This window comes from Triturus cristatus, chromosome 1_2, assembly GCF_964204655.1.
Source record: "Triturus cristatus chromosome 1_2, aTriCri1.1, whole genome shotgun sequence".
NCBI lineage: Eukaryota > Metazoa > Chordata > Amphibia > Caudata > Salamandridae > Triturus > Triturus cristatus.
Genome location: NC_140580.1, coordinates 362,409,671 through 362,428,153, shown reverse-complemented (window position 1 = coordinate 362,428,153; position 18,483 = coordinate 362,409,671). Strand labels below are relative to the sequence as shown.

Below are 18,483 nucleotides of genomic sequence, written 5' to 3'. Positions count from 1 at the left end.
TCTGTCTGCAACACCTTGCTAGCACAGGCGTGGATGACAATCAGGCCAAGGAAGTTCACATTCAGCTCATTGAAGGCTGCCGATACTTCGCTTTGAGGCGCCTAATCCTGCGACAGCCAGGCATGACCCTTGAGGCATTCCTCATATTGGCTCCCTTGCACAATCTCTCAAACAGCTACGTGGAAGAGATGGAGCTTGCCCTCATCTCTACCTAGAAGGTGGCAGGATCCGGCAAAGCCAGCTCCACACAGATCAAGGAGGAGAGAGAGAATGCAGTATACAGATCACCAGGGCGCCCGCAACTGACAGAAAAGACCACCCCGAATCCCACAAAACACAGAAACTGTAACCTGGAATCACACCAAGAGGACACTTGCCCGGCTTTAGGTAAGACATGCTCCTGATATGGTAAGGGAAAGCATTTCACCTGCGGCTGCAAAAGCACAGAAAAGTGGTGCAAACCTCAGAGCAAAACGAGACCACAAGTGTCAATGAAGCTCCTCATTGCGGAAAAGAACACATCAGAGGATATGGATGTGAACGCACTCTTGTGGAGGAGGATCCCGGACAGCGAGGATGACAATGTCTTCACCTTATTTGTGAATAGCAACAGAAAACTGGCTCCTATGTACACCATGATGTGGGGAGACATGTCAGTACCAACCCTGATTGACACTTGAGCCTCCGTGAACATTATGGACATTCACCAATTTGAAAGACTGAAAACTCGTCCACAGTTGGAATCCACAAAGGTCACTGCCCTGGTTGTAGTCATTGAACAAGTGGTAGCGAGCTGGCGCCCAGAGGGTGCATACCTGTTTCCACGTCACTCAAGAAGGAAAAGGCACATTCATTGACTGCCACACTGATGAGGACCTAGGGATTGAATTCTTTACCCAGCAAATCTAAGAAAACCAGTCAGATGACATCCTAAAGGACTTTCCGGGACTCTTCTAGGATCTTGGCTGCATTGAAGATGCACCGAACAAGCTTCACATTGACCAAGCAGTCCACCTAGTGAACCTGCATCACAGACTAATTCTCTTTCACCTGGGGCCAAAGGTGGAAGAGAAACTGCAACAGCTGGAGTAGTTAGAAACGATAAAGAAAGTATCTGGGCATACCCTATAGATATCCCTATTGATGTTAGCGCCCAAGGCACAACAACCAAGAGCCGTCAACCTCTGTGTGGTTATGTGCCTCAACAAAGAAAGCCACCTCACGCCCACCATGGACAATATAATATGGAACCTGAATGGCGGGCAATGTTTTTTTTTTAATTTAACATCTGTATATTGAAAAGCAGCAAAGAAATCACACAGATGCAGTCACAAGGAAGGTGTTAAGAAAGAGCCATACATCGTACATCAATGAATAATGAAGAATAACGTGGCAGTCCTCAAGAACAAATTTCCCGCCCTGCAAGTTGACATAAGGCCATCTAGGACATATTACAGAAACCTTCCACATGGCAGGCAAAGGGGCCGGGAAGACCCAAGTTCTAAGGGGGGGCCTGGGGGTATAGGAGACAGGAGTGTCATTGCTGGTTGACAAAGTCGACTATAATGGGCCCTGGGAGAAGGCATTAGACAAAACGCACGTGTACACAGTAAGAGGCTCGGGTACCAAATACTTTCACCCCTCACGAGGGGGCCTGTACCCTCACGTGACGGCATTATTGCCAACATGCTTGGTTGAAAAAGAGAAAGGTAATAAAAAAAAAGAAAAGAGAGAAAAAAAAACCATCAATAAACCTCTAACGTAGAAGTCAACCAGAATAGATAGAGACAGAAAAGGTAGGACAGAGGGGGAGGAGATAAAGAGAAAAAAGGAAAAAAAGGGGAGAGAGAGAGAGAACCCCTCATCCAGCGGAAGGAAGAAAAGGAAGCGGAGGGAGAAAAACAACCACAGGGGCGCGGAAGAGAGCCCAGGGAGGGGACAGGGGCCCTCAATGGCCAGAATCTGGGGAGCTGACCATGAAGGTGAGAGCATCAAGCCGGGGACTCCGGTCCCGCACCCCGGGAGAAGGCCTCTAGGGAGTCTTCAAAGAGTTGGAGTGCTCGCAGCTGAGGGGGAAACAGACGAGAGTGCTCAGTTCTGGTAAGGTGGTGTATAAGGGGCTGCTAGATGCATTCAAAATGGTTGTCTGTGCGGATAAGATGTGAGGTAAGGAGCTCGAGTGCAAAGACATCTCATAGTCGCAGAATCCAGGTGGCGATGGAGGGGGCATGGGGTTTCTTCCAATGTGCAGCAATAGATTGCCTCGCCGCCCCCAGTAAGTGAAGGATTAGCTGCCATTCAGCCAAAGTCATATGTCTAAGTGTGTCGGACTTGAGACCAAGAATCGTGAGGGCCGGAGTAGAGGGAACTGGATAGCCCACCACCTTCTTAATGTGACTAAGCTCCTCCTTCCAAAACAGGGTAAGACCAGGACAGGACCACCAGATGTGCAAGAAGTCCCCCCGGCCCTCCCGGCAGCGCCTGCAGAGTGAAGAGGAATCCGGGAACACCTGGTGGAGGCGGGCTGGAGTGTAATACCAGTGCGTCATCAGTTTGTAGGCTGATTATCTTTGTGGTATGCTACGAAATACTGAGGGGATGTCACTCCACAGGCGGGTCCACTGCTCTGGGGATATGTCAGTGGCTAACTCAGAAGCCCACTCAGTTTGCTAACCATGAAGCGCGACTGATTTAGACTGCTGTAAAACCGAGTAGGTGCGAGATATGAGGCCTCTAGAGCCATCAAACCTACGCACCAAGTTTTCAAAAGGGGTAAGCTGCCGATTAGCGTTGCGTGTAAAAGGCGGGGAGCTCAGCCAGTGCCGCAGTTGAAAATACTGCATACGGGCAGACTCCGGAAGGCGAAAGGACTGCTTACATTGGTCAAAAGAGCGGAGATCCAAACCCTGGAAAACATCTTGAATGACTCGTCATCCCTCGACAGTCCAGGCCTCAAATGCCTCGGGCGGCGCAGCGGGGGGAATGCGGGATTGCGGGTCAGTGGCGTGTTTGGAGAAGGGAAGGTTGTAAGTCCCCAGGGCACAGCCAACCCATCCCAAATGTCCAAGACCGTTTGCGTAGGAGTGGCGATGTATGCACTCCGAGGACGGTCCCCGCGAGCAAGCCAGGCGAGATCACACAAGGGCCTGCAAGACACTGCCCGATCCATATGAAACCAATGTTTCTTACTCTCCGGGACAATCCATTCAGAGATAAAAACGCAAATGACAAGCCCAGTAGTACTCCAGTAGATTGGGGCAGGAAAGACCCCCCAGGATTTAGGGAGCATCAAAATTTTATGAGAAAACCGCAGGCATGACTTACCCCAGATAAACTTAGTGAATTCGCATTGCAGGGGCTGGATGTCAGCGTGCGGAATAGGAGTAGGAAGGGATTGGAACAGGTATAGAATTTTAGGAAGGAGGGACATTTTCATGGCGTTAAGGTGCCCCAGCCAGGCTAAAGGGAGACCCTCCCACCTCCGCACCTCCTCTCTAATCGCTCCCTGGTACCGAGGCCAATTAGCCGACGTCCAGGACATCAGTTGGGTGGTAAGGTTGAGTCCCAGGTAACGAATCGAAGTGTCAGTCCATTGCACCAGCAGGAGGTCCCGGAGTCCCCGGACCTCCGAGTCTGAGAGCGTGAGGTTAAGAGCGTGAGACTTCGCGAGATTGATACGGTATCCAGAAGCGGTTTCAGAGGTCCCTAAGAGTGCCGCCACTGCAGGAAGAGAAGAGGATGGGGAGGATAAAGACAAAAGGAGATCATCTGCGAAGAAAGAGCCCTTATGCTCTATACCAGCCATAGGTATGCCCCGTATCTCCTGACTCCGGCGTATAGCAATTGCCAGGGGCTCCGCCACTAGGGCAAACAATAATGGAGAAAGGGGACATCCCTGCTGAGTACCCCGATGGATAGGGATGAGGGCAGTGAGAGAGCCATTAAACCGGATTCGGGTAGGGACAGTGGTTTTTGAAGATGGACCTCAATGTGAGATGCCATCAGCTCGAACTGGATCCCTCCTCCCAATACAAAACACATTTCTCTACTCACCTTTGACTGAGGAGGTGCAAGCACCTCAGTTTTGGTTCTTTCTCAGCAGTCAAGGTCTTCCATAACACGATCAGGGAGGGGCTGACTGACCTCGCTGGTTTTCTCAACATCAGTGATAATATCCGGATATACTCCTGTCTTCTGGATGACCACTCCAAAAGACTCTGAGAGATATTGATTTGTCTTGCAGAACATGAACACCACACCAGAAGAAGTGTTCCTTTTTCGAGCAGTCCATCGAATTCTTTGGCTACATCTTCTCTAATAATGGTATGCAAGTGGAACCAAAAAAAGCAGAGGCAATCTGGAGAGCAGCAGTGCTGAAGAGTCCGAAGGAAATATAGAGCTTCTTAGACATGGCCACACACTGTGAATGGTTCATACCAAACCTGGTCACCCTGTCAGAGCCCCCGCAGGCCCTTGCAAAGGCAGATGCCAGGTGGGAGTAAGGTGACAAGGCAAAGGAGGCATTCCGAAAGGTGAAGGGAGCCCTCATGAGCACTGCGACAATGTCATACTATGATCCCCACAGCAAAATGGATCTTGTGGTTGATGACAGCCCTTTTTAGCTGCAAGTCGTGTTGCTGCAAGAAAAGATCCACAAGACGTGGATGGACCAGGATGGCTCTCACTGGAACTGAGACCAGATACACTCAAATATAATGGAAAGCCCTCACTATCCAATGAGACGGCCGCAAATTCCAACTTTTACTTGTGCAGACGGCGATTCAGGGTTGTAAATGACCACAAGATGATAGTCCCATTTTGCGTGGGCACATTTCATATCCCCCTGCTGAGATTAGTTGTCCAGCTGCAGATGTATGATTTAGACTTCACCTATCGATCAGGATCCCATAATTCAGCTGATTTACAGTTGTGACACCAGCAGACTCAGGGAATGAAGGTTAAGGAGAGGAGTGAGTGGGCCGAAGACTTTGTCAGCATGGTAGTATAGAATGCCTGCCCCGGGCAATGACAGTGGACGAAATCTGGAAGGCAACTAGTGTAGCTGCATGCCTGCAAAAAGCAACAGAAGCATTGTGCGGTGGTAAACTGAATCATTTCCTGGTCGAAACAAGCAGATGGAAACCATTTGACAAAGCCGTCCTTACACAGAGGAGACGCGTCTGCCACAAACCCAGCTACACCATGGGAGGGCTACTGCAGAGGGGGCGCCAAATTGTAGTTCAGAGGGCCTTGTGGAAACAGATGGTTGACATAGCGCACCAGGGACAACAAGATACAGCCAAGACCAAGGCATGACTGAGGAGAAAAGTAAAGTTCCCAGGGAAGGACGGCATGGTGGACGTTATAGTTTGCCAGTTTGTCCCTTGCCATATCACCAAGGGAAGAATGGTACCAACTCCCTTTGTGACAGAAGAGCACCACGCCCACCTCTGGACCCATATATGCTTGAACTTTGCCAATTTCCCAGACAGGAGGTCTACCGTTGTCTTCATCGATGATCATTCCAAATATCTAGTGGTTGAGGCACTGCAGCCCACAGCATTAAGGGCCGTGAAACTGGTGATGGAGAAAATATTCACCCTCTTCAGACCGCCAGAAGAGATCAAGACAGAAAACAGGCCACGATTTCAAGGCCAAGTTTTCGGGGAATACCTCCAGAGCCTAGTGGTACAGCACAGAAGGATCACGCCACAATTGCCCCAAGTGACTGGGGAGAACGAGAAAATTATGACAACGCTAAACAAAATACTAAAACTCCGAGCCAAGCGGAAGACCTAAAGAAACGCCTGCAAGGATTCCTAATGGCGTACAACTGCAGCACAATATGGTGTGCTCCCATAGTCCTCCTCCTGAAATGCCCCACAGGAGACAACATTCCCACCAGCTGACGTTAGCGGCCTGCAGCCTTGGATGCTGAAACTGTGTCAGAGAAACGCAGGATTACCAATGAAAAGGCGAGCAGCAATAGGCCGGACACGGCCCAACTCTTTGAGTAGGAGACGTAGTGTTCATCAAGGATCAGCACCCAGGCAATAAATTCCAATCCCCGTTTGCATGACAGCCCTGGTGGGTCATCAAAATTCAAAGGACAATGGTCGATGCAGACTGCAGAGGAGAGAGTGTCACAAGAAAAGTGTCCTGGTTCAATGCAGCAAGAGGTACCGATAGCTCAGAATCTCCCATCCCACCAAGGCAACAAGAAGAGCATGAGAATGGTGATTACTTCGACAACGCATTTCCCTCTCTGGAGACCGCAGATAGAGACAGTCAAGAGAGCAACAATGGTACACCAAGTCGTCCTCACCATCCAGTGGAATCCGACCGGCCCGAGTGGACACTGCGAGAACCAAGGATCTTTTCAGGATAAAGTCCAATGCCAATGTGACCTTACAAGCTGCGACCAAACCCCAAACCCAGCTGGATCCTCAGAGAGTATGTATGGAATCTAGAGACCGCTAGGGACTCCCAAAAGGAAGGAGGCCACTCTCACAAACTGCCTTGGAGAGGGAAGTAGAGTGCAACCCTGCTCATACGTGGCTTTAGCCACACAGCACGCACACTAGAGGCTAGGCTCGCCCAAAAGGTACAAATAGAAGGGCTGTTGACCTCTCGCGGCCAAACTAAGTATGAATACACTTGTGTCCTGATTGATGCTTGTGCGTTGCTAGGACCTTGCTAAGGGGATTGCACATCATCACAACAGGTTCAATAACCAGAGATCCCCACCACAGCGCTTACCCTTGGGTTTGTACTAAATTTCTGAATTATGTGATGATCAGAGTCCCAGACATAGTTGGTCGGAAGAGGGGATCTAACTAGGGCTTTAAGTCGGCCGGATTTTGACGGTGCTCAGCCCCAGCAGTTATAACAAAAAAAAACTAGGTGCTGAGGCCGGTCCATATTGGGCTCTACATTTTTTCCCTCACCCTCAGGATGAAAAAAAAATATTTCAGCTCTGCAGTAGTACCACCCTTCTTGGCTTTTCATATAACTTTAAAGAGACTTGTTATAGTTCTTTCAAAGTCTCACCCTTTCAGAACTGAAGCATGTTCAATATTATATGCAAAGAGGCCATAGTTATTGCTTATTTATCTTATGCAACTAACAATTATTGACACAGCCTATAGTCCTGGCTTGTTGTAGGTGTAATGACACTTGTTGTATTATATATCTGGATGCAATGACAAAAGCAGCAATATACTAGGCCTGGGCGAAGCACTACGCTACGCTCGCGTAGTTTGCGAAGTTCGCGCTACTTCGCGCTACGCGAACTGCACGTAGCACAGTGCGAACACGCGTAGCGTAGTGTTGCGTAGTGCTGCGGTCATTTTTTGCTTGCTCGCGGTCCTCAACGTCAAGTTGGCGACCGCGAGCAAGCAAAATGACATCCTGGCGAGACTTTTTCCTTGTTCGCGACCGCGAGCATGGAAAATAAACCTCCCGGCGAGATTCCCAACGCGAGAAGGTCAGGTTTCTCATTGCGAGGGGTCGCGTATGCTCGCGACCGCTCGCGATGAGAAACTACCAGTTCGCGTTGAGAAAGCTGCAGCTCGAGTAAAAATCTACTCGAGCAGCAGAAAACTACAGCTCGCACTGTGCAAGATGCCATTTTCAATGATTGCACAGTGCCGGTTGCTTGTCCGCACTGTGCAATCATTGAAAACAACATCTTGCACAGTGCGAACATGTTACTTCGCAGTTTGCGAAGTGCTACGCGTAGCTCGCGTAGTGCGAACTTCACTTTGCGTTGCTTCGCGAAGTGCTACTTCGCGAACTACGCCCACCCTTACAATATACCAGTCGGGCGGCACACTACGCAATACACAGATTTTCAGTGTAAGTGTTTTTAAGCCACGCTCCTTTGAGATCACCCTAAGCCTCCCCCCGTTTTTTAATCCCAGTTAAAGCTCTGGATCCAACTACATTGTACAAGGCACTGACATCGAAAGTATTTAATTTTTAGAACTGCAGTGGGTCTAGTCTTCAAAAACGTTACTGGCTCTACAACCTATCAAATGTTTCATTTACCAAACATGTCTCTAAAAATTCGTTCCCTGAGACTAGCCAAATATAAAATCCCCTGGAAGGGAATAATCTGCGAAGTGGGCCACCTTTTTGGGATGGCCGACCCGGGCAAATTTAGATCTCAATCCGACCCTGCTGCTCGCGGTAAATTTGACATACAAGTTAACTGAATTCCCAATATCCAAAAGTATAGATGCCCAAGTTATCGTTAATTTCAGATGCGGGAATACCATAGGTGTTCCAGGCAGTCGGGCACCCTTCCCATGCCGCCTTGAATGTGTGGAAATTAGTTACAACACATAGCTTTGAATTTGCAGGTTAGTAACGTTTACAGCTTCAAAAACTTGTATTGTGCTGCCACCTTTTGACTTGTTCTGGAATATACACATTTTAGTGTTCAATAATTTAATTGGCATTATCCTGGAATATACACATTTTAATGAATCGGTTTTCTCTGTCGGAAGTGTTTACTTTTCCAAGCCAAGTACTGCGTCCTGGCTGCGTCACTATTATCAAACAGTTTTTTCAAATCTTGTGAACCCATTGATAAGTTCCTCGTACCCAGAGCCTTTTCCTTTGGGTGACTTGAATGCGACTCGAGGATGAAACAACACATTTTAAAACCAATTTTAAATGTATATTACTGCGGCTTTTAAAAATCTGTCAGTTGAATCGAGTAGCATATCGTAAAATGTGTTGGAAACGCAGATGAATAAATGTGTTCATTAATATTAGTTTATCAACTTTAGCTACTGCACGAGCGCCCATATCTAAGCAGTAGTGCCTTGCATAGTGCCATGTTGCTGCTTTGTTGATCGCATTGCCAACGGTGTGGTCAGCTCTCTAGCTTACTGTCTCTGAAGTTAGCCCTTTGCTGACATACACCCAGCCTTTTCTCCGGTACCGGCCGTCTCACCAGTGCTTCCTTGCACTGAATCGTTTCTTAACCCCACAGAGGTTCGTAGGGGAATATGTGCCTGGACAGCATGGGCGATTTCATGGAACCTCGCTGCAGCAGGCCTCCATTCAACCTGTGTTGTGTCGGGGACAGGCAGTATACTAAGGACCTCTTCGGGTGTGCCCCCGTCATTCGCCATTTTCCTTTATGCTACGTCAGGTGCTCCGCACCAGCACTTCTATTTCATGTTGCCCCTTGACATTTCACCAGGATGAGGGTGATAGCCACGCGAACAGTAAGGCACGGAATTGCATTCGTTCTCTCGCTCCTCAACTGTCGTCAAAGACCGTCGGGAGAGGGCATTGATGGGGTTTAAGGATCCCTCCGTCTCTGTCTGCTTCTGCCAGTGCACGGTCAGCGCTGTTAATGGGGAGGATGGCTTGACGACCCTTTCACAGTTTAGAAGGGACTTTGTGAATTGTAGTCATTGTTATTTGGGCTGATATATGGGGGATTGGAAGAGAGGAGGTGATAAACAGATCCCATTGATTTTATCCCAAAACGTCTATGGTTTGGAGGTGCCCGTGGCACCGGCTATGACAGGCTAGGTATAGAAGAGGGAAAGGTCTCCATTTCCCAGGTTTTATGACTGAGCAGTGCGAGAAGGCACTCTCTCCAAAGAACATATACAACATTTAATTAGAGAGGCTCGGGACGAATTGTTGGAAATCATATAAAATGATCACCCATTAAGGCTCAAAGCTCCCTCAACTTACTGACCAAGTGGCTAAAATGACTGAGACCAAAAGGAAGAGACCCAGAGTCAGGAACTTGAGTGAAGCGTCGAGAATGATCATGCCACGATCTTGGAAAGACGATAAAGGTGCAGGATGGTCCGAAAGCAGTGTCAAGAATGTAAGTGTTGTTCTGAAGAGTGATAACCGGTTCCACAGGTGTATACCCAACCTTGTTACTGCTCTGAACCCTCCAGGAGTTTCGAACAGAGTTCATGATAGTCCAGTGGACCTTCAACACCGCAACCTTTGATCACACGTCATCTTCATTCTGCAGGAACTGAAGAAACAGTCATTGATCTCAGAGTCAGATCACCCTACTTCAGACACCAGCAAAAAGTCTTGAAATAAACGTTCAAAAGTAATGATCATCTCAAGTTGAAACCCTCCTGGCATCTAGATTGAGGAAGCTAGGGCATTTGACGCAAGAATTTTTTTTCTCTCAACTTCAAAATTGATACATTTGTATTTGAACGTGTTTTTTTGACCTTCCGCAGCATGAATATCCACAGCGATTACATATCATGCATGTACCAAATACATATCAAATATGTTTCTTTTGTTCAAAGCGTCTTTATTAATTTTCTTCTTTAAAAAATCATCACACCAACTGACAGTAGCCACAGTAGCCGTAGCCAATGCGTTTCGTCCTACAAGGACTTCTTCAGGGCTCTGATTTGTTTGTGAACATCGTAGGTCCTTCGTAGTAGTATTATGTACAAATGTTCAGGGATTTTGACATCCAGTAAAAGTATCCAAATTGGAGTGCATGTGCTCCTCAATGAAAAACGTGCACGGCGTCTTCACTAAAACAGACACTATGCACATTTTTCATAGAGGAGCACATGCACTCCAATTTGGATACTTTTACTGGATGTCAAAATCCCTCATCGTTTTGTACAGGTTCATTGCACCATTAGCAGCTTATCATACTTTGCCAGATACCGTTGTTGACAAGTGCAGGACTTTAATGCCTCAACCTCACTCTGTGTATTTAAAAAAGATAATAAAGCAAAATGTACTAAAACTTTGATTCACATTGATTCCTGGATGTATATAAAGTGTTTAAAGCTACACCCCGGTGAAAGAAGTTCATGTTGATTGAGGATCCTGCTAACATTTGGTCAGGCGCTCTGTGGCCTAATTTTTATTATGCTTTGGTCCCCCTCCAGTAACTTTAGTCAAAAACCTACAGATGCAGAGGGACTGTGATCTATCCAACGAAAGGCAAATTAAATAAAATGGAATTTCAAAGCTGAAAGCTTTGATGACTTTTGCAATGGGGGGTAGCATAGATGTCAAAAAGCGTAGGGCTTAGCCATGGCCCTGGGGCACACCCTTGTCAATCGTCATAAAACAGTGTTTGAAAGAGCCCAGAGAGGTGGTTTGGGTTCTGTTGTTAAAACAAATCAGAGAACCATTGTAGGGCTGTCCCATAGATTCAAATTTCCTTTAAAGAATACTGGGATGGGACACAGTGTCAAGCGTTGCAGATAAATCCAAAGCACAAGCATATATGGTGTATCAGCATCAAGGGCTAAACGTATGTTATGTGTGGTTGCCACTAAGGCAGTCTCTGTGCTGTGTGAGGATCAAACCCTAGATTGTGATGGGTCCAAGATCAAATTGGTTTCCAAGTAATTTGAAAGTTTTTTTGTTAATTAGACCCTCCAACAATTTGCCTAGTAAAGGAAGCAAGAGATGGGTTGATACTTTCCAAGGTTTGTCGGTGCAAGGTTAGCCTTCTTTTGTATAGGCATAACCTGCGCAGCTTTCCAAACTAAGGGGGATCTTTCGCCATGTTTATTGATACATTAAACAAGGAGCATATAGCATGGGCTAACTAATTGGAAAGTAGTGGTGAGATTCTGGGAGGACATACATCCCAAGGAGAGCCAGATTTGGCTGTTTACTGAGACCTTTCAATTAGTTCTTGAGTGAACAAATCAAGCTTTCCTAGACTGCAAACACAGGTAAGGGAAGGAGATTTGAGATTGGGCACAATTTCTGATAAGTGGGATTAACTTTGTCATCAACAAAATCAGCTGATGAGTCGCACAATTCTTGTGAAGCCTGAATTTTTTGGGCGCACGCGCTGGGATTAATGAAATAATTCAGTACTTTAAAAAGCACTTAAGAAGAGAGACCAGCTTTGCCAATTTGATTTGTAATATGAATTTTTAGAGCAGTTTTAATATTTCTATGATACGCTGTGAGAGCCGTTCTATAAGCTTCCTTATCATTATGATTGTAGATCATGCGCCAGCATCTTTCACATTTTTTACAGAAAGATTTGTGTTTACACCAGAACGCATGGGTTCTATGCCTGATTTTCGAACAGGTTTTGGGGGAGCAACTCTGTCAAGAGCCAAGTTTGATGCACTGAATAGTCAGCTACAGCTTGATCAACTTCCGAGGCCTAAGTAGCTAATGAGAATTACTTTAGTGCAAAGTGGCCATCACTGGCTATAGCATCGCCTGTGGGCTATATCAGTACAGGATTCAATCAATGCAACATATGCTATGCTCTCGTCCAAATCATGCTGATGAAGTCATGGTTAAAATTTATGGATGTTATCTGTTAGAAATTGTCTTAATCACCTGATGCTCAGACTTTGTTACACTTGATTTTAAATGAGTGCGTTCTGACAAATAATTGATGATGTTTAGTTAACACTGTTCTTTTATAGTTTTATAACATCTAAACTTTTAGAACCATGAACTCTGTATAACCATTTGATGGTGATTTTATTAACAAAGATAATGTATGATGATACACACTTATTTTACACAACCTGTGACTAAGAACATTTAATTTCTGTAGACAGGGCTGAGCCCAGAGTATGACTGTTGTGCTCGTCTTTTACTGTAATAGTTTTAATTAATGTAATAATAAACTATTGACTATGATTATGGTGAGAGTAGGACTTTATTACCTGAGACTGCTAAAAAAAAACCTATGCTATTGACCATCTAATTTAGAGTGCAAAAGAGAGTGTGTGTGTTAATGCACGTGGTATGGTTCTTTTTTCGCACGTATTAGAGTTTCCATAAGAAAGGCATTATTTAAATACCTTTGGTGCCATTCAATGGATCTGCAAGACTCTTTCTTTCCAAAAAGAAAAAACAGCTGAACGGAATTACACCAAATTTGGCAAAAAGTTAGAACTTTAATCAGAAAACCACGTATTTCATTATTTGGTAAAAATTGGTTCACTAGTTTTCAAGAAATTTGCATTCAAAAAGGTGCTGAAATTGGTCATGCAAGGGTTAACCTCAAAGAAAACTTACCAATATCTGGAAAGGTGGTGTCCTGATATGCCCTAATTGGCCAATTCAAAGGGGATTAGCCAATCCTGATTTATTGGTCACAACAATAACAATATGATATGGCAGTCACTACAGGACTTAAGGACATGATCCCTATGCCCTGAAAATGAATTGAAAACATATAAGGGGGCAGTGTGAGTGCACCCGGACACCCAGGGGCATGTGGAGATTAAAAGTGGCTGGCCACAACATGGCCAACATATTGTGGCAGCCATTACATGACTCGGACATGGTCTCCATTGAAATGCATTGTGCTAAATACCAAGTTTTGAGAGTCACAAAAAGGATCTGATAACAGATGTTAGTCACAATATATATTATTTGTGGATGGATAGTGTTGTATTCATTTTAGGAATTCTGGTGAGTTCTCAGGTGATTTAACCCTTTGCAAAATGGTGACCCTCTGATGGGATTTGATGAACCATGTTTGAGAAAAACACGTTTTTCTCTTGTGATTTTCTTCGTAGAGGTTATGGAAGGTGCTCCAGAAGTTAAAATGAGAGGACATTTTCTTTAAGTCTACACTATTTTCCCTCAACCATGTAAGAATAAAGTCTGATATTCTGTGTAAAAGGTACTTCCTATAGCAGTAGCTGTGCCAATTGATTCCTCAGTGTTCTACTGCAGCTTCAACACAGTGTTCTACTGACAACTAGAGTGCTAAAATAATGTATTTTATAACAAAAATGTGGCGCACCTGAATGTTATCTTAATTGAATTAGAGCTGTAGAACTGAAAGAATTTCCTAAAGAGGAGACTGCTGTAAAGGAAGTAAATGAGGAGTTGTGCCACAGAAATTAAGGATACTGCTCCAGAAAGCTAAAATGAAGACACATTTTCTATGAGTTATCAAATATCTTTCTCATCCATTTCGGTAAAACAATATGAATGCAGAATGAAACATTTACTTTCAACACCAGCAACAGTCTATCAGTTAAGTCCCTAGTAATCAACTGCAGCGTCACCACATAGTTTTGATGAACAACAATAATGTCCTTCATGGTCCAATTTGCATATTTGCTTTTGCTTTTTGGTGCCCAAATATGGCTAGGGGCATGAATAACATGCTACAAAAGTGTAGTGGGGGTCTGGAAGTAGTGCACATTCAGTGTCTCAGACATAAAACTACACATACAAAATTACCTACCAATTAAGAAAGTACTTTTGTTTTAAAAAGCAAACCCTATTGGTGTTGTCAATGCTTGTTTGCAATTAATTTATGTTCATTATCATGCTGTTGCAGTGGAAGGCACATACACTCAATACATGTACTGAGATGATGTCGAGCAGCATATACATACCTAACTCATTGGAGCATCCTTTGCCTCGGTTGCCCTGCTGAAGGTAGTTGCTGTAAGGTGACTGCAGGATCCGCAGCCGGAATCGGTCCACATATTTCCGCTCTTCTTTCTGGGTGTGAGCAGAGAGAACTTCCTTCGTGAGCCCCACCTGCTTAAACTCCTCCAGGGCGACTACAGAAGCAGTGAGCGAGCGCACCTCAATCTGCTCACTGCCTAAAGTGACATCCTCCAAGGCAGTCACCTCTGAAAAAAGAGGCAGAAAAGGAAAACTGTAAGGCTTGCAGGTCCATGGGGCTTAAGTCAGAGCATCATTTCTTACAATATTTAAGCAAAAGTATTGAAACTGGAAACAGGCTTCACCACCATTTACCAAGTCACTGTTCTCACAAGTGAAGATTAAAGGGAGCATCAGATAATCAAGACATTACAAAGCCCCGATTAACCCCCCACAAATAGCCTTCTTATGGACACACTGTTTTACCAATGAGGCTGGTAACAGGAGTTACTATCCCCCCGAGTTAGTGAAATCTGCAGTTCAGGAGTATTTCACCCAATGACTTTGATTTCCCAAGCAGGTGAGTATTTCTGCTGAACCCCCCCACATAATTGATGCTCTTAGTATTAAAAAGTCTGAGGTACGGAATACCGGGCCATTTCCCATCTGATGTACATTAGTCCACAAAGAGGTTGGATTGTAGATGGGCAATGGTATTTGAAGGAGCACTGGGGTTTCTCTGATTACACCCCACCCCCATTGGTGTACAGGGACACAGCATTGTGCTGCCAATATGGCGAAGCTGCTCAATCCTTATTATATTGACAATTTGTGCATTTATCTTTCACGGTCCCTAACCCATCATACCACTAACCACTGCATCCCATAACTTCATGACCAAACCTCAGTGATCGTCACGTGCGACATGAAAACAATTCCCATATAGGCTCAAAACAAAAACACCACCATCTCAACCACACGCCCTACTCAGTGTAGCTTGATTTCCATGTGGGTAAGTGCTTCATAGCCCCACAGAGTGGTGCTAAGTGCAATACAAATGCAATATTGCTTGGTTGTGTTGATCTACGACCTACCCACAGTCAATCATACTGCACTTGTGATCACAGGGTCGATATTAGTGGCATCTACACTGCAGTAGCAAAATGTGTTTAAATAAAAATAAAGCAGGTAAACAGATTTTGACTAGGCAGTCGCAGGTAGGCATAAGGGAACACTGGGACACCAAAGGGTTGTCCAGTGGCCCGAACCCAATGTGCGCCCATTGCCCCTCTGCAAGCTCCCACTGAAGGCCTCACGTGACTCACGCGAACTCCAGAGCTTGGCTGTAGGTAGACTTTCATACGAGCCCACATGGGGGGGGAGGGGGTTTACACTTTATATTACTGTCTAGGGCAAGAGCGGAAGTTAAGATCTGCTGGCCTGACTATCAACCCCTGTAGTGGGCTGTGAAAGAGCTTGCAGAGCGGTGTAGTGTTGCTAAATTTTCAAATCGTCCACTCTTGCAGCAAACATTTTGAAAAATCATTAGCATAACTATCCAAGCACTTTCACAGCACCCTGTAGTCTGTAGTCTTGATTATCAGTCCCTCTGCAGAACAGCCACAGCGCATCTCTGGGCCACACCTCGCTGTTTGGCGAGGGGCAGATGGGGGAAGCTTGGTGAAGGAAGATATAAATAGACTAGACTCACTTTTGACTAGTGGGTCCAAGAGGAACTTGATCTGAGCTAGAACTGGGCATTTGAATCAAGCCTGGCTGCAACCTTTAGTGTGACTCGCCCAACTCTAAAAAGAAGGCTCATATTAACAGTAGTGTTGGCGGTACTGAAGTAATGTCCACAATCGCTGGGACGACAAGGAGCTAACTGTAGTTAGTGACCAGGAGGCCCACAGGATGCGTGTGCAGTGTGAAAAGTTACACGCGTGCACCTATTGATTTCAATGGGTGCGTAAAAGTCACAAAGTTAAAGGAAAGGGAGCCTTCCGGATGGACTAGAACCTAACAACTTGAAACCTAGACACTAGAGATGTTTCTCTACCCAGGAGCACCGGAGTGCCAGCGTTACCTCACCCACAGGAAGCGGGTGCATAGGGGTCAAAGTGCGTCTGGTTTCGTCGTGCAGGTCTATGGAGCCTGAGGATGAAGATGCTGCAGGCGACCAGGCAGGAAGAGTTCCGGTGGATCCAAGGGTGGATCTGAAGAGTAGAAGACCTGAAAGCAGAGGGGACAATGTACAAAGTCACTAGCCAGTGACCGGCGTGGAACCAGGAAGGAACCAGGCGATGTCAGGTGCCAACAGGTGAAGAAAGGAAGCTTGTCTCTGCAGCCACGTGGAAGTGAAGATGTCGATGACGTCCAGGAGTCACTCACAAGCTGTCCCACAAAGGCTCTAGCTGTTGGCGGTGTCGGCTTCTTGATCGGAGCAAACAGGCCTTGGCTAATGCAAGCCACGCAGGAATCGAGGAAAGCTTGGTGCTCTAACCAGCAAGGTCAGAGGGGCTGCTCCTTTTCACAGGAGCAAGGGCCAGTCTGGAGCAACCAGACCAGCTGTGTGTTTCATAGATTTCGTTGCCAAGATGGCCACTAGCCAACGGGCCAGTAACCGGGATGACGCGTCGAGTGGCAAAAAGCAAAAGGGCGCCATGCAGATCTCGTGGATGCTGGAGGGCTGGTCTTTGGTGCCAATGCTGCTCGGTGTTGGGGCTTCTCAGGGCCCAAAGCACAGCATTGAGGATGCCTCAGGTGCTGCGCAGTCAGCTTGTCATGGACGTTTCAAGATGGCCGGTCCCACGTCTCTCGGTGCCTCCACGGGTCTCTTCTTTGCAGGGACTGTGGATCTGGCTCAGAGATGTCTGGGAGTCTGGGTCTTGTTGGGCTCTGGGCTCTGTCTCCGGCGGGAGGCGGTGGCAAAGCAGTCGTTGAGTTGCTGGATGGTGCCTGTATTCACAGGGTGGACACTCCTTGGCCACAAGGGAGATTCTCTTCAGTCTTCTGTGCAGCAGAACGTCGAAGTCCAGTAGTTCTTCTTCTTAAAGTCGAGTTTCAGGATGATCTGAAGTCTTGGGACATAGCTCCTACTCTTATTCCAAATCTAGGGGCCGGATTACCTGCTAGGTCCCTCCTCTGGGTGGGACCAGGAAGGGGGGTGGTTACACCCCCTTTCCTTTGACCAGGTTCGCGCCAGGACTGGGGCTGGAGAGCCCCAGCTCTGGTTTGAACTGGCATATGCACAGGGACACCTTGTGTGCCCCAGGCATGTCTCAATCTATTCAGCCCTCCCTAACCCACTACACAAAATCCTGTCTGGGGTGGTGCAAGCACCTCCCCTGACAGGAAACCCTTTGTCCACACCTCCCAAGCTGGAAGGACTCCCAGCAGCAGGAGGGCAGACTTGTGTCTGTGGTGGCAGCATCCATTTTGTGATGCTGAGGCTCTGTCTAACTTTACCCGGGTTTCAGGTTAGGTACATGTCGTGTCCCTCTAGAAGGGTGGAATGCTACCCCCGTCGCCAGAGTTGGGGAGGGGGTAGTATTCCAAATCGTATGACACCTTACTCGACATGTTTTGATAAAGCCAAACCAAAGTTAGCATTTGACCGCGAGGTACATAATGCACTTAAGAGTATATGGTATGGCAATATCATGAAACAGCTAAAGGACGTGGTTCCGAAAGCTGCAGACAGGCTCAGCTCATGCCAGAGCACCATCTCACATGAGACCAAGCACTCTGCCTCCAGGATTGTTAAGGCCTGCCATAGGAGTGACAGATAGGTTACCATGTGTCCATATATGTTAGATATAGATATACTATATCTAAGTAAGAGGTGATTACACCAACTTAACCCAGCTGAGTAATCAGCCAGTTGTGTCAAATAGTGAGGCCAGGCCAGGGGTGGCACAATGCATGCTGCAGCCCCTGGTAGGCCTTGGATACACCTATGCCCTGGGTACCTGGGGTACACTGTTACAGGGCCCAATAAGGTGAACCAGTTCCAATTTGTAATGCACCTAGTGTGCATTGGCATTAGTTTAGGGAGAGAGCAGCAGGGCTGTGGGTCTGATTAGCAGGCCCACAGCCACATTAAGTCATAAAACCAGT

General features: G+C 46.5%; 1 protein-coding gene across 3 annotated transcripts in view; it reads right to left on the bottom strand.

The window, feature by feature from the left end:
• Positions 1-18,483, bottom strand: part of PER3 (period circadian regulator 3) — a 560,237-nt gene that overhangs the window by 87,549 nt on the left and 454,205 nt on the right. For all 3 annotated transcript variants that reach the window (XM_085604511.1, XM_085604529.1, XM_085604520.1), the window contains one exon: positions 14,370-14,612. In XM_085604511.1, coding sequence (XP_085460637.1) covers positions 14,370-14,612 — 243 coding nt within the window. The remainder of the gene's footprint in view (positions 1-14,369; positions 14,613-18,483) is intronic.